The sequence below is a fragment of the Canis lupus genome, chromosome 20 (genome assembly GCF_003254725.2).
Source record: "Canis lupus dingo isolate Sandy chromosome 20, ASM325472v2, whole genome shotgun sequence".
Lineage (NCBI taxonomy): Eukaryota > Metazoa > Chordata > Mammalia > Carnivora > Canidae > Canis > Canis lupus.
This window is the reverse complement of record NC_064262.1, coordinates 40,549,874-40,565,007: the sequence shown is the minus strand read 5'-3', so window position 1 is coordinate 40,565,007 and position 15,134 is coordinate 40,549,874. Positions and strand designations below refer to the sequence as shown.

Here is a 15,134-nt window from a genome sequence, read left to right as displayed (position 1 = left end):
CTTATTATTCTGAAAACAAGTAAATGAAAGGAAAGACTCAAGCATTTACCCTATCTTTCCTGAACAAACTATTCTGCAGGGTAACCTAAGAGTTAAAAAGAGGAAGTTTTTATTTACAGAAGCATTTCAGTATGTAATGAAGAAAGAATGATAGAATTAATGCTCTGTGAAACCTTGGTGAACTAATGAATATATGCTGGCAACAATCAACATGATCATCAACATCATAAATCAGAGACCAGTTAGTTCTATGTGCCTTCTAATGGAAGATACATCAAAAGTTATGAAATAGTTGGTGGAGGTGGTGGGGACAGCAAGTGAGGTACAAACCTGAATCTGATCAAGCCCACACAGCAAAGGTTCTCAAACTTCAGGGTCCATCAGAATCATCAGGAGGACTGGTTAAAATACAGATTGCAGGGATCCCTGGGTGGCGCCGCGGTTTGGCGCCTGCCTTTGGTCCAGGGCGCGATCCTGGAGACCCGGGATCAAATCCCACGTCAGGCTCCCTCCATGGAGCCTGCTTCTCCCTCTGCCTGTGTCTCTGCCTTTCTCTCTCTCTATCATAAATAAATAAATAATAAATAAATAAATAAATAAATAAATAAATAAATAAAATTAAAAAAAAAGAAAAAGAAAAAAAATACAGATTGCAGGGGTGCCTGGTGGCTCAGTTGGTTAAGCATCTGCCTTCAGCTCAGGTCATGATCCCAGGGTCCTAGGATCGAGCTCCCAGTTGGGCTCCCTGCTCAGTGGAGTCCGCTTCTCCCTCTCCCTCTGCCCCACTTCCCCTCTGTGTTCTCTCTATTAAATAAATTATTTTTTAAAGATACAGACTGCAGGGCCCCAGCCTCAGAGTTTCTGTTTCAATAGGTCCGGAACAAGACTAAGAATCTGTTTCTAACAAGTTTTCCAGCTGAGGCCGATGTTGATGATCTTGGAACCTCATTTTAGTAACCACTGCTGTAGTGCTAATCATGAATTAGAGAAAAAATGAGAGAAACTCTGAAGCAAACATCATGGAAATGCAAACTTCAGGCTGTGAAAAAAATCTACAAAATAAACTTTCTTGTACAAATTAGCTTCAAAAGGAAAAGAGAAAGAATGGGGGAGTAGAGAGAGAGAGAAATCTTATAGTTTAAAATACACTTAAGAGATAAAACAGGGCAGCCTGGGTGGCTCAGCGGTTTAGCGCCACCTCCAGCCCAGGGCATGATCCTGGAAATCCGGGATCCGAGTCCCACGTTGGGCTCCCTGCATGGAGCCTGCTTCTCCCTCTGAGTGTGTTTCTACCTCTCTGTCTCTATGTTTCTCATGAATAAATAAATAAAATATTTTAAAACAGCCAAATGTAACCTATGGACCTCATTTGGAGATGTGTGAAGTCTGAAGACAGATTGAATATTTAATGCTATGGAATTATTTTTCATTATTTTAGATGTAATAAAAGTTTTGTAGATATATTTTTTAAACTAATCCTCACAAATATAAGCTTAAATATTTATGGTAAAATTATCTCCAGAATTTTATTTATTTTATATATTTGTTTAGAATTTTACTTAATAATCTGGGGGAAGGTGGTCTGAGTGCAAATGAATCACGAGCTGACACAAGCTCGCACCGGATCAGAACTGATTCTAAGAACCCAACTTCCTGTTCAATGAAATTGTGTTGGTAGCTTGAAATTAGCAAGGTAAACACATGGGTGAATATTCCCAAAGGAAACTGTCAAACACTATAAATCAGAGCTAGTTGCCATGGTATCAATACCATGAAGTTGGGTGATGAGTAGATGGGTTTATTACAGTATTCTTACTACTGTCAATAATTAACACTTACCAACATAAAAAAAAAAAAACTAAAAAAGAAAACCAGCATTTCTGTGTGAAGAGAGGAGAACCAGTGGGCAGGGTGATTTTGATACAGATGGTTCACTTACACAATGTTTATAAAACACTGCCCTAACACATACATCCAGCCACTAAACACAGTCACTTATTCTGAAATAACCATTGCCACCCACAACACCTGCCCCCATGTACACTAGTACATGTGACATCTCTCTGTTCCTAAAGTACCCCCTGACTAAAGCAGATCCATCTCTAACCCAGTCCTATCGTCCAAGATGCAAAAAAGACAGCTCCATTCCAGGGGCTGAGCACTCCTTCTTTATCATAGCACACAAAAATTCCACGTGTATCTAGGACATCACCCTAAAATCTCCTAAGGAGTAGAGATACTTTCCTACCACGTTTTGTCTAGCACAGACTTTGGCACACAGAGACACTAAATATAAATGGATTGAATGAATTATTTCCTATTATCCAGACTGAAAAAGACTAACAGCGAAGTCCCTTTTCTTTTTTTTTTTTTTTTTTTTTTTTTTTTTTTTTTTTTTTTTCCTTTTCTGATGTATATACTCTCACCCACTCACATCTGGCCACCAATTTAAATAGAATTATAATAGGAATATAAAACCACCCTGACACCAACTGGTGTAATTCACTATAACTTTGATGCTAACCACCCAAATAGCATCATAGTCCACAGTCAAACATGACTGTCTTTACTTCAGATGCCAGCTATACTTTGCGAGTCCCCAGGCCATCCACATTTCTGACCAACTGGCTATAGATTCAGAGGTTCCCACAACTCCTCAGGTTTGATTTGCTAGAACAAATGAACCCCTGGAAACATGATACTTACAATTTTATAATACAGGACAAAAAACACAAAGGCTAAGGTCTGGAAGGGTCCTAAACAGAGTTTTCCATTTCCTCTCCTCATGGAATCAGGGCATGTCACGCTCCTAAGAACAGAAATGTATTCACCAAAAAGGAAGCTCCACCAAGATTTTTTTTTTGGTTCCATTCCATAGGCATGACTGAATCATGGGCCATATGATTAAACTCAATCTCCAGCTCCACGTTTCCCCAGAAGTCAGACTGGCTCAAAATCCCAATCCTCTAATTATATAGTTGGTCTTTCTGGTGACCAAGGACCATTCTGAATTATCTCATTAACATTAACTCAGGTGTGATCCAAAGGACTCATGAATAAGAAAGACCCCCCTATTGCTTGGGAAATTGTAAGAATTGTGGAAGGCACAAAGGCCAGACACATTATTATGCAACAAAAACAAAATTCCAAAAAACAAACAAACAAATTCCCTAACCAACTTACAAAACTAAAGACAAACATAAAAAAATGCATCTAAGACCACTGATGTCCACTCACTTTAGGAGCACTAAATCCTATTCTCACTTATTAGCATTTCAGATATCACTCGTCTACTAGACTACACACTATTTAAAAAAAATTTATGCATTGAGGAGCCTGGGTGGCTCAGATGGTTAAGCATCCACCTCTTGATTTTGGCTCAGGTTATGATCTCAGGGCTGTAAGACTGGATCCTTGGTCAGGCTCCACACTGGGCGTGGAGGCTGCTTAAGATTCTCTCTTTGTTCCTCTCCCTCTACCCCTCCCTCTCACTCAAGCTCTCTCTTCCTCTAAAATAAAAAAAATAATAATAACTTTTTATGCATTAAATTTAACTATACTCCAAGGGCTATCTAGTGATTGCTAGGGAAAAAAACCCTTAACATCACTAAACAGATGGAGCTACTCTTTTGGCAGTTGAAAGATCCATTATTTGAGCATTGGCCAGGTAATGGCAAGACAAATCATCTCCTTCTTAACAATCATGGAGTCACCAAACAAAAAAAATCTCAATAATCTTTTCCAAAAAAGCCATCAAGAACATGGCAAAAATGGGCAGCCTGGGTGGCTCAGCGGGTTTAGTGCTGCCTTCAGCTCAGGGTGTGATCCTGGAGACCCAGGATCGAGTCCCACGTTGGGCTCCCTGCATGGAGCCTGCTTCTCCCTCTGCCTGTGTCTTTACCTCTGTGTGTGTGTGTGTGTGTGTGTGTGTGTGTGTGTGTCTTTCCTGAATAAATAAATAAAATCTTAAAAAAAATAGAACATGGCAAAAGTATGTCTATTTACTGTATGAAACAAATCCTCCTCTAAACATAATTTTACTTTTCTTTAAAAATATTGGATGTCTCAAAAAACAAAAGTACTTAACTATAACATTGAAAACTGAACAGTAATTCTCCAGCCACTGGTTTAGCCAAAAAAAATCTTTATCCAAATTTCAATATCATCAGTCACTGTCTTCACACACAGTTATCTTGTGGGGCATCACATCCTAAAACTGCTGCTGACAAATTCCCAGGCAGGTATCAGGGCTTGGGACTGAGAAAAACTCAAGCCATCTATTTTTAGATCTTAAATTCATTTAAGCAGAACCTCAAATGGAAAATAAATTATACAAGCTAAAAGTTTTAGTTACCAGGTTCTGAACACTCCTGCTTTTTTATTTTTAAAGATTTTATTTATTTATTTGAGAAAAAGTGAGAGCATGAGCAGGGGGCGGGGGGGGGGGGGGGAGAACCCTCCTCACTGAGCTGGGAGCCAGACACAGGGCTCAACTCCAGGACCATGGATCATGACCTGAGCCAAAGGCAGACGCTCAACTGACTGAGCTACCCAAGTGTCTCACTCCCACCTTTTTAACTCCAAAGAATCATAAACTAAATTTTACATTTAATAGGAAAAATGATCCTATTTTTCACCCAGGGGATCCCTGGGTGGCTCAGCGGTTTAGCGCCTGCCTTTGGCCCACGGTGCGATCCTGGAGTCCCGGAATCGAGTCCCACGTCGGGCTCCTTGCATGGAGCCTGCTTCTCCCTCTGCCTGTGTCTCTGCCTCTCTCTCTCTATGTCTATCATGAATAAATAAATAAAATCTTTTTTAAAAATAGGAAAAATGACATGAGAAAAACGTATTGTGAGGATATAATATACAGGAACAGTCCTAACAGACCACCTGTTTCTAGAGACAAGAAATAGCTGTGCCAACACCTATTTCAGTCTGGAGCCAAGTCACCTAAAATTATTACAAAACGACTTAATGAGCCAAATGTTTCCCCTGTTATTTTCCTTCAAGTTGCTTTTTAGTTGAAGAGGAAGCCTTGATCCATTTTTACTAAGGAAACATATAATCTTGAAATAATATCTCATTCTTCAACAGAACTGTAAACTAAGGCTATTTTGTAACCAAGATGATGAAAACAAGCTCTTCATGGTCTCCAGAATGGAGACCAACCTGTCCTTGTCTACAGATTATGCGCTGGTGTCCTCCAAAATATTTGGTCCTTCAAATGAGGACATTTCAAAAGCTGCCCATAGGTTACTAAACATGCATTAGCAAAGATCACTTTTTGCATTAATGCTAGAGTAGATAGATCTTTGTGTTCTGTGAATAAGCACTCCCAATTTTTTTTAATAATCATAATTTCTTAGTAAAGGCCACCACACAAAGAGAGCCCACCTTTTCTCTTATATTTGGAAAATTATTTTTTCCACACAACTCATTCTCATAGCTGCTTTCAAAAAGGGCAATAGGGTCCTCAGTTTTACTGTAAAAGCTTGGAAGAAGGAAGGTCACCTATCTTTTAGTTGCACAAGAGCTGGGTACCTGAGGGGCAGTAACACCACATTCTCATACCCAGGAAGCTGATGAGTGCCCATCCCTGCCAGGAAATATAGGCCCCAGGAGTCTTACCAGAGTCACAGACATGTTTATTATGATGTGATGAAAACAGAACTTATGCTGTCAGTCTCAAAAAGGAGGACTAGGCAGAGGAGAAGCAGTGTGTGAGTCACAGTACTGTGTAACACTTTTCTAACTGGAGACTGTCTTGATCTTTTCTATAATAAAAACAGTGTGTGAGCAGATCACTGAGGGACATCGTTCTTTTTCTAAATTGAAAATATGGGGATCCCTGGATGGCTCAGTGGTTTGGCACCTGCCTTTGGCCGAGGGCGCGATCCTGGAGTCCCGGGATCGAGTCCCGTGTTGGGCTCCCGGCACGGAGCCTGCTTCTCCCTCTGCCTGTGTCTCTGCCTCTCTCTCTCTGTGTCTATCATGAATAAATAAATAAAAATATTTAAAAAATAAAATAAAATTGAAAATATTTTAATAGTAAGTATCAGAAGCAAAGCTGGAAAAAAAGCAGGCAATCTTAAGCACTCTCAAGTTATCTCCACTAAAAAAACTAATCCAAGGATAATTCAATCACTTAATTGTTGATTTTGAGTATCTGGCTCTTTTCTTTCCTTCTTTCTTTTTCTCTTTCTTTCTTTCTTTCTTTCTTTCTTTCTTATTTATTTATTATTTTAGAGAGAGACAGCAGGACAGGAGAGGCAGGCGGACAGGGAGAGAGAATCTCAAGCAGACTCACACTGAGTGTGGAGCTGATGCAAGGCTCCATCTCATGACCCTGAGATCATGACCTGAGCTGAAACCAAGAGCTGGATGCTTAATCCAATACACCACCCAGGCGCCCCCCTGGCTATTTCTAGAAATGTAAAAGTTAGTGAGTGATTCCCTCATTATCATAATTGCTTCCCAAATATTTTCATCATAATAGTGACCTCTTGTTTTCTTTCATTTTTTTCAGCAGTTAGTAAGTTTATAAGAGAAACAAATGGAAAATTACAACAAACAGTCATCCAGAAATAGCTCATCATCTCTTATCAGATAGGGAAGTTTTGAGACTTGCAAGAGGTTCCAATAAGCTGCCTTTTCATTAATTTCTAGATAAAAGATTTTATAAAAAGAAGTTGAGTTTTTTATTTTATTTTATTATTATTTTTAATTTTCTCCCACTCTTTCTTTTTTTTTTAATTTTTTTATTTATTTATGATAGTCATACAGAGAGAGAGAGAAAGAGGCAGACACAGGCAGAGGGAGAAGCAGGCTCCATGCACCGGGAGCCCGATGTGGGATTCGATCCCGGGTCTCCAGGATCGCGCCCTGGGCCAAAGGCAGGCGCTAAACCGCTGCGCCACCCAGGGATCCCGAAGTTGAGTTTTTTAAAGATTTTATTTATTTATTTGAGAGAGAGAAAGAAAGCACAAGCTGGGGAGAGGGGAAGAGGGAGAAGCAGACTTCCTACTGAGCAGGAAGCCCAATGGGAGGCTTTATCAGGACCCCAGATTATTACCCAAGCCACAGGCAGATGCCCGAGTCACCAGGCACCCTAAGAAGTTAATTTTTTTTAAAAGAACCCTTCCCCAAAAAGGTCTGTGTTATAAAAACCTTTAAACAAATGCATTTGTTTCTTTCTCATGGATCCATGGCATTCAAAGTAGCCAACAGATAAGCTAGAAGAATCAATAACCCACTTCAAAGAGGGTTATTTTCCCTTAGCTTAAACATTTACCTCTGAGATTCAACTCATAAAAGACAAGGCCTTGAAGTGAAACCTTAAATTATCCTTTAAATTAAATAACAGGGAAGGCAAATAACACTCCTTTCCACTCTCTGAATATGAGGTATCCCCACTTTTTCCCTGTTCTAACCCACCCAGCCTTAGGGCCTTAGCTGCTACCTCTCCTCTGGTTTCTCTTCCTCCCTCATGGGCCCACACTAAGGCTGACTGTATCTTAACAAAAACTCTTCCTCACACCTACCTCTCCTTCGATCTATCACTGGGTCCTCTCTTCTTCAAAATGTAGTCCCCATTCCTTATTCATATCCTATAAAGCCACCCTCCCTCACACACACTTTTCCTACCCTACTGCCTCCTGACCTCCTTCACCACAATCCCACTGGGGCCTGTATCCAGTGTAAATGGAGTCTAAGCAGGTTTTTTTTGTTTTTTTGTTTTTGTTTTGTTTTGTTTTGTAATGCAAGTGATTACGGACGCATTCATTTCAAAAAGGCATCTACTTTAAGAGGGCTATCTTGAATAAACACATTGCTAGTCACTTGATTAGATAAAGAGCCAGGCTGCCTCCCCTCACTGAGGCTCCTTTGTTTTAGAGATCTTGGTTGATTTTTGATAAATGATTATTTGGGCTGCTTATTTTTTTCTCTTTCCATGTTTTAAATTCCCCCTCTTATATTTTAAATTCACCAATAGAGCGAGCCTCCCCACACCCTAGGCCTCCACCTTCAACTCCAATAAAAGTAGAACCCCAGGCCTGTGTCTTTGTGTTCTCTTGTTCCCTGGCTTGAGCTGCACACTCTCCCCCCACCCTATACAACATTCTCGTTGTGTAGTTCCATGTGTGCTATGTAATTTCCAGGTCCTATAAATAATAAACTTTTATTATTTGTTTTTTTCTTAAACCTTTATTCTTTCAAAGTTTTTTGATGGTTATTGAAGGGTATCCTGCAATTACAATAAAGAAGCATAGGGCCAGTCTAACCACCATGCCAGGCTGAGACCAGCACACATCATCCTGAGAATTATAGCTGAATGCAACCACTTCAACGCCAGCTTTGGCACTGCCAACCTCTTCACTGCTTCCAACACCACGGACTGACCAGTCCCTTCTGTAGCTCCCATCTCTGTGCTCCCTCTCGCATGTACTCTGTATCAATCTCCAAAATCAGCTCCCCATCATACACTCACTCATTTACTCAACAAGAGCTTCTTAAGTATCCACGATGGGCCAGGTGTAAGCTAAGGACTAGAGACAAAGAAGACAGAAAGCTTCCCATCCTCAAGGAGCATCTATACTACTGAAAGAAAAACAACAAAAAGCAAATGAGAATTCCAGATCATAACAGAGCTCTAATGTAACCACCCAGGGTGCCATAGAACCTCAACAGAGAGACCCACCTTAAGCAGAACAATCTGATAATCTTCTCTGAAGCTGAGTCCTAAAAGAAGAGGAGCCAGCTGGTCAAAGCCAGGGGAGAAAGATTCAGGAAGGGCCAGCAGCAATCATCAAATACTCAGGGAGACAGTAAGGTTAGTGTAGAAATAAGCTTAGAAAGTGAGGAGGGGAAGGGCTAGAGAGAGAAGGCAGAAAGATAGGATCCAAATCCGGTAGGATTGTGTAGACCATGGAAGATATGTAGATTTCATTCACTTGCTTTTTTTTTTTTTTTTTTTTAAGATTTTAAGAATTAAAAAAAAAAAAGGGATCCCTGGGTGGCGCAGCAGTTTGGCGCCTGCCTTTGGCCCAGGGCGCGATCCTGGAGACCCAGGATCGAATCCCACGTCGGGCTCCCAGTGCATGGAGCCTGCTTCTCCCTCTGCCTATGTCTCTGCTTCTCTCTCTGTGTGTATGACTATCATAAATAAAAAATCTAAAAAATCTAAAAAATCTAAAAAAAAAAAAAAAAAAGATTTTAAGAATTTTATGTGATGTAATTTGGGTATGTAATGTACATTATGGTAACAACAGTTTACAATATATATATTGTAAATATATAATATATAATATATAATATATATCTGAAAGTTGCTAAAAGAGTAAATCTCAAAAGTTCTCATCATAAGTAAAAAAAAACTTTTAACTATGAGATGATTGATAGATGTAAACTAAACTTACTGTGGTAATCATTCCACAATACATCATGTATTGGGCAGCCCTGGTGGCGCAGCGGTTTAGCGCCGCCTGCAACCTAGGACGTGATCCTGGAGACCCTGGACCTAGTCCCACGTCAGGCTCCCTGCATGGTGCCTGCTTCTCTCTCTGCCTGTGTCTCTGCCTTTCTCTCTCTCTCTCTCTCTCTCTGTGTGTGTCTATGAATAAATAAATAATCTTTAAAAAAATACGTCATGTATCAAATCATTACATTGTATACTTTATTTTATTTTATTTTTTTAAATTTTTATTTATTTATGATAGTCACACAGAGAGAGAGAGAGAGAGGCAGAGACATAGGCAGAGGGAGAAGCAGGCTCCATGCACCGGGAGCCCGACGTGGGATTTGATCCCGGGTCTCCAGGATCACGCCCTAGGCCAAAGGCAGGCGCTAAACCGCTGCGCCACCCAGGGATCCCACATTGTATACTTTAAAGTAATACAATGTTATATATCAAATGAATCTCAATAAAACTGGAGAAGGAAATAAGTTAATGTGAAATTTTAACACAAATTTTTTAACACAAATTTTAACACAAATGTTCACAGTAGCATTATTTGTCACAGTCAAAAAGTTAAAGCAACTCAAAATAGATAATTTGATGAATAGATAAACAGAAGCTAATATATTCCTATAATAGAACAGCACCTGGCCATAAAAGGGAATGAAGCACTGATAGTACAATATGGATAAACCTTGAAAACATCATGCTAAGTAAAAGAAACCAGGAGCAAAAGAACACATGTGATTCCATGTATATGAAATGTCCAGAATAAGAAACTCCATATACAGAAAATAGATTGCTGGTTGCCAGAGAGAGAGGGAGGGATGAGGAGTGACAAAAATGGGTACAGGAAAAAAATTTTAAAAAAAGGGGGGGGGGATCCCTGGGTGGCTCAGTGGTTTAGCGCCTGCCTTTGGCCCAGGGCCTGATCCTTGAGTCCTGGGATCGAGTCCCACGTCAGGTTCTCTGCATGGAGCCTGCTTCTCCTTCTGTCTGTGTCTCTGCCTCTCTCTCGAATAAATAAATAAAATATTTTTTAAAAATGGGTACAGGGGCTCTTTTTGGGGTATTGAAAATGTTTTGGAATTATACAGTGGTGATGACGGCACAACTTTGTGAATGTACTATAAACCACTGAATTGTACACTTTAAAAAAGTAAATTTTATGTGTTGTATCTCAATTACAAAAAGAGAAAGAAAAAACTAAACAGTCTGATCAAACACATGGAATCAAAGCCAGAATACTGGAGGTAAATAATTGGAGGCAATATTTCATAGAGAGAACTTGCTAAAGGATGAATGTAAAGAGTGAGGGAACAAAAAAAGGGTCAGAGATTACTCTCATCCCCACCCTAAGTCTTAAATCTTGGCATTTACCCATACTTTTTAAACCCAGAATGTCATTGGTCCCCAGGATCATGCCCACAGCCTTATTCTCTTCAACCTGGATAGCCTCATCCACTCCCATACCACATCTTCCTTCCACCCTTGATCTGACTCCCAGATCCAGGCCTGTCATTATCACGGCTATTTCTACCTGGCCATCCTGCAAACCTATCAAATTCATGCAATAGATCCAACTCTGTCATCCCCTTAATAAAATTTAAAAATTTAAAAATTTTTTTAAAAAAGGGAAGGGGAGGGGAAGGAAGAGAAGGCAAAGGAAGGGGAGGGGACAGGAGAGGAAGGGGAAGAAGAGAAGAAGGGGAGGAAGAAAGTCTGGTTTTAAAATTTCTTAGTGTGATATTGTGATATAATAAGAAATATATGTTTGGTCTTTGGCCCTGGTTCCTGGCACAGAGTTCATAAAACCCTTGAAATTTCTTTTTTTTTTTCCCAAGACTTTATTTATTTATTCATGAGAGACACAGAGAGAGAAGACAGAGACACAGGCAGAGAGAGAAACAGGCTCCATGACATGGGACTCGATCCTGAGTCTCCAGGATCACGCCCTGAGCTGAAGGCAGGCACTAAACCGCTGAGCCACCCAGGCTGCCCAAACCCTTGAAGTTTCTTGTGAGGGCTGTCTTGTTATTCATAATAAGCCCCTTTCCACCATACCTAAGCTTATGCTAATAAAGATGGGGGGCTGGTTACCAGAGAAACTAATCAGGTAATTGGAACTTTCAGCCCTTTGAAAGTTCCCTGGAGGGGAAAAGAGCTGGGAATTGAGCTCTTTATCAATGACCAATGATTTAATCAGTTGTGTCTACATAACAGAAGTTCCAGAAAAACTCTACATAAATGGGTTCAGAGCTTCCAGGTTGAACACACTGAGGTGCTTCGAGAGTGGTACACTCAGAGAGGGCATAGAAGTTCTGTGCCCCTTCAACTTATCTTGCCCTATGCATCTCTTCCATTGGTCGTTCCTGAGTTGTACCCTTTATAATAAAATAAGAACAGTAAGTAAAGCACTTTCCTCAGTTGTGTGAGCCATCCTAGCAAATTATCAAACTCCAGGAGGCGGGTGTAGAAACCTCCAATTTACAGATGGTCAGTTGGAAGTATAGGAGGCCAGGGATTTGGGATTAGCCTTTGAAGTAGGGGGGGCCATCTTGTGGGACTGAGCTAACCAGTGTGGTCTGCACTAACTCCAGGTAGTGTTAGAAGTGCTGTGAGGGGATCCCTGGGTGGCGCAGCGGTTTAGCGCCTGTCTTTGGCCCAGGGCGCGATCCTGGAGACCCGGGATCGAATCCCACGTCGGGCTCCCGGTGCATGGAGCCTGCTTCTCCCTCTGCCTGTGTCTCTGCCTCTCTCTCTCTCTCTGTGACTATCATAAAAAAAAAAAAAAAAAAAAAAAAAATTAAAAAAAAAAAAAAAAAAAAGAAGTGCTGTGAGCAGGGGTGCCTGGGTCGCTTAGTTAAACAGCTGCCTTCAGTTCAGGTCATGATCCCAGGATCCTGGGATTGAGCCCCACATTGGGCTCTCTGCTCAGCAGGTAGTCTGTTTCTCTCACTCCCTCTGCTCATGATCTCTCTCTCCCTCAAATAAATAAATAAAGTCTTTGAAAAAAAAAAAAAGTTATGTGAGGGACGCCTGGGTGGCTCAGTGGTTGAGCATCTGCCTTCAGCTCAGAGTGTGATCCTAGGGTCCTGTGATCAAGTCCCACATAGGGCTCTCTGTGGGGAGCCTGCCTCTCCCTCTGCCTGTGTCTCTGCCTCTCTCTGAGTCCCTCATGAATAAATAAATAACATCTTAAAAAAAAAAAAAAGTGCTGTGAGCAGAGGAATGACAGCTTTACTTTACCTAGTATATTTATTAACAGCATTATCCAACTAGTATTCCAGGTATAATACCAAGATCACCCCAGGTGGAGTGTGAGGAGTAAACTCTGACTTTCCTCTCTCCTGCACCTTTCAAAGGCAAGGAGTCAATAATTCTTATCAACTCAACCAAAATAAGTATCTCATGTATACAACCCTACATTGAATGTGAGCAGACATTAGATAAAGGTTCAACCTTCCCAAAATGAATAAAATTGAAATTAAAACATTGAGAAATTTTCCAAAAACTAGTACTTTTTATTTTTTTTAATAAGTTTTTTTTTTCTTAATTTATTTATTCAGAGAGAGAGAGAGAGACTGAGAGGCAGAGACACAGGCAGAGGGAGAAGCGGGCTCCATGCAGGGAGCCTGACGCGGGACTCGATCCTGGGTCTCCAGGATCAGACCCCAGGCTGCAGGCGGCACTAAACCGCTGCGCCACCAGGGGTGCCCCAAAAACTAGTACTTTTTAAAGAATTTTAATACCTTGTGCTTTCAAATGTACAAATTTGGTATTCACATATGTTGCTGGTGACTGTGTATACTGATTAGCACAATCCTTCTGAAAAGTATATGACTAGTCATATTAAATAACAAAAAAAAGTACATTTTGACCTAGTAATTCTATTTCTAAAAATATATTCCAAGAGAATAAGCTAATTTTTTTTAAAAGCCTTGTGTACTCTTTGAGGAAGACATAGTCACAGCTGCAGTGGAGCTTGGGGTGCCAGCTCCTACTCTTGACTCACTGCTATTGGCTCTCTCCGAGGAACAAATTCTGTCAGGGAGTTGAACTGCATCCATGGCTCTTAAATATAACAGAAAATCATGCCTGGAACCAGAGGTGGCAATTCACCAAACTAGAATTACCCTAACTGGCCTTAACATAAAAGTAAAGGAAGAGAATCTCAAAATAGAAGGACTAGTTCAGGTACCTAACAAGACTCTGAGAACCACTACCTAGAAAACCCCTTGAGGTGCCTGGGTGGCTCAGTCGGTTATGTCCAAGTCTTGACTTGGACTCAGGTCATGACCTCAGGGTTGTGAGATCAAGCCCCATGTTGGGCTCTACAATGGGTGTAGAGCTTGCTTAAAATTTTCTCTCTCCCTCTGCCTCTACCCCTACCCACCCCCCAAAAAACAAACAAACTCCTTTTGGTGAAGGTACTAAGACTTGGGATCTTTTTCAGACAAAATTCACAAGCAACTCACTGACTTGCACAGTTCTGAGATTGCTGAACAAATTACTTCTATCAGCATTGAGCCAGGAATCGAGGTTGAAGTCACCACTTGGAGATACTTCAATTAACGACTTTAAAAAAAAAGATTTATTTATTTATTCATGAGAGACACACACAGAGGGAGGCAGAGACATAGGGAGAGGAAGAAGCAGGCTCTTTGCAAGAACTGGATGCAGGACTCGATCCCAGATCCCAGGATCATGACCTGAGCCAAAGGCAGCCACCCAACCGCTGAGCCACCCAGGTGTCCCTAAATTAACTACTTTCATATATTATCAATCGTTGGGGTGCCTGGGTGGATCAATCAGCTAAGTGTCTGCCTTCCACTCACATCATGATCCCTGGGTTCTAGGTCCCTGGGTTCTGGGTCGGGTACCCTGCTCATCAAGGAGCCTACTTCCCTCTCTCCCTCTGCAGCTCTCACTACTTGTGTTCTCTCACTTGCTCTCTTGCTCTCTCTCTCTCAAATAAAAAAATAAAATCTTAAGAAGAAAATAAAAAATAATCAATTGTTTTCTTAAAAGCCCACATACATAAAAAAGTTCATACAAGCAAACATCTGGAAACAACCTAAAAGGAAAATGAGTATAATATATTCACTTGAGGGGCACCTGGGTGGCTCAGTGGTTGAGCATCTGCCTTTGGCTCAGGGTGTGATCCCGGAATCCTGGGATCGAGTCCCACATCAGGCTCCTCACAGGGAGCCTGCTTCTGCTTCTGCCTCTGCCTATGTCTCTTCCTCTGTGTGTCTCTCATGAATAAATATATAAAGCTTTTATAAATAAATATATATATACACACATATACACTCACTTGATTTACAAAATGCAGCAAAAATTCATGACAACAAAATACCAGCAAACCACATCCAGCAACATATTAAAAGGATTATACCTTACACCATGACTGAGTGGGATTTATCCCGAGAATGCAAGAGTGGTTCAACATGCAAAAATCAATTGGTATAATATGCCACATTAAAAGAATGAAGGAAAAAAAAAAAAAAGAATGAAGGGAAAAAGTCACATGATCATTTCAATTGATGCACAAAAAGCATCTGACAAAATCCAACACCCTTTCATGATAAGATCACTCAACAACCAGGAATTAAAGGGAATTTCCTCAGGGCACATGGGTGGCTCAATCAGTTAAGTCTGTGCCTTCAGCTCAGGA

At 40.7% G+C, this 15,134-nt stretch overlaps 1 protein-coding gene across 2 annotated transcripts in view; it reads right to left on the bottom strand.

Annotated features, from left to right (window-relative positions):
* The window catches only part of PRKAR2A (protein kinase cAMP-dependent type II regulatory subunit alpha), a 110,777-nt gene that overhangs the window by 89,016 nt on the left and 6,627 nt on the right, over positions 1 to 15,134 (bottom strand). Inside the window, exon 1 of one of the 2 annotated variants that reach the window (XM_025455773.3) lies at positions 5,542 to 5,578. The exons of the other annotated variant lie outside the window; for it this stretch is intronic. Coding sequence (XP_025311558.1) covers positions 5,542 to 5,569 — 28 coding nt within the window. The 5' untranslated portion in view covers positions 5,570 to 5,578. Of the gene's footprint in view, positions 1 to 5,541; positions 5,579 to 15,134 lie in introns of those variants that run through there. 2 annotated transcript variants of the gene reach the window in all.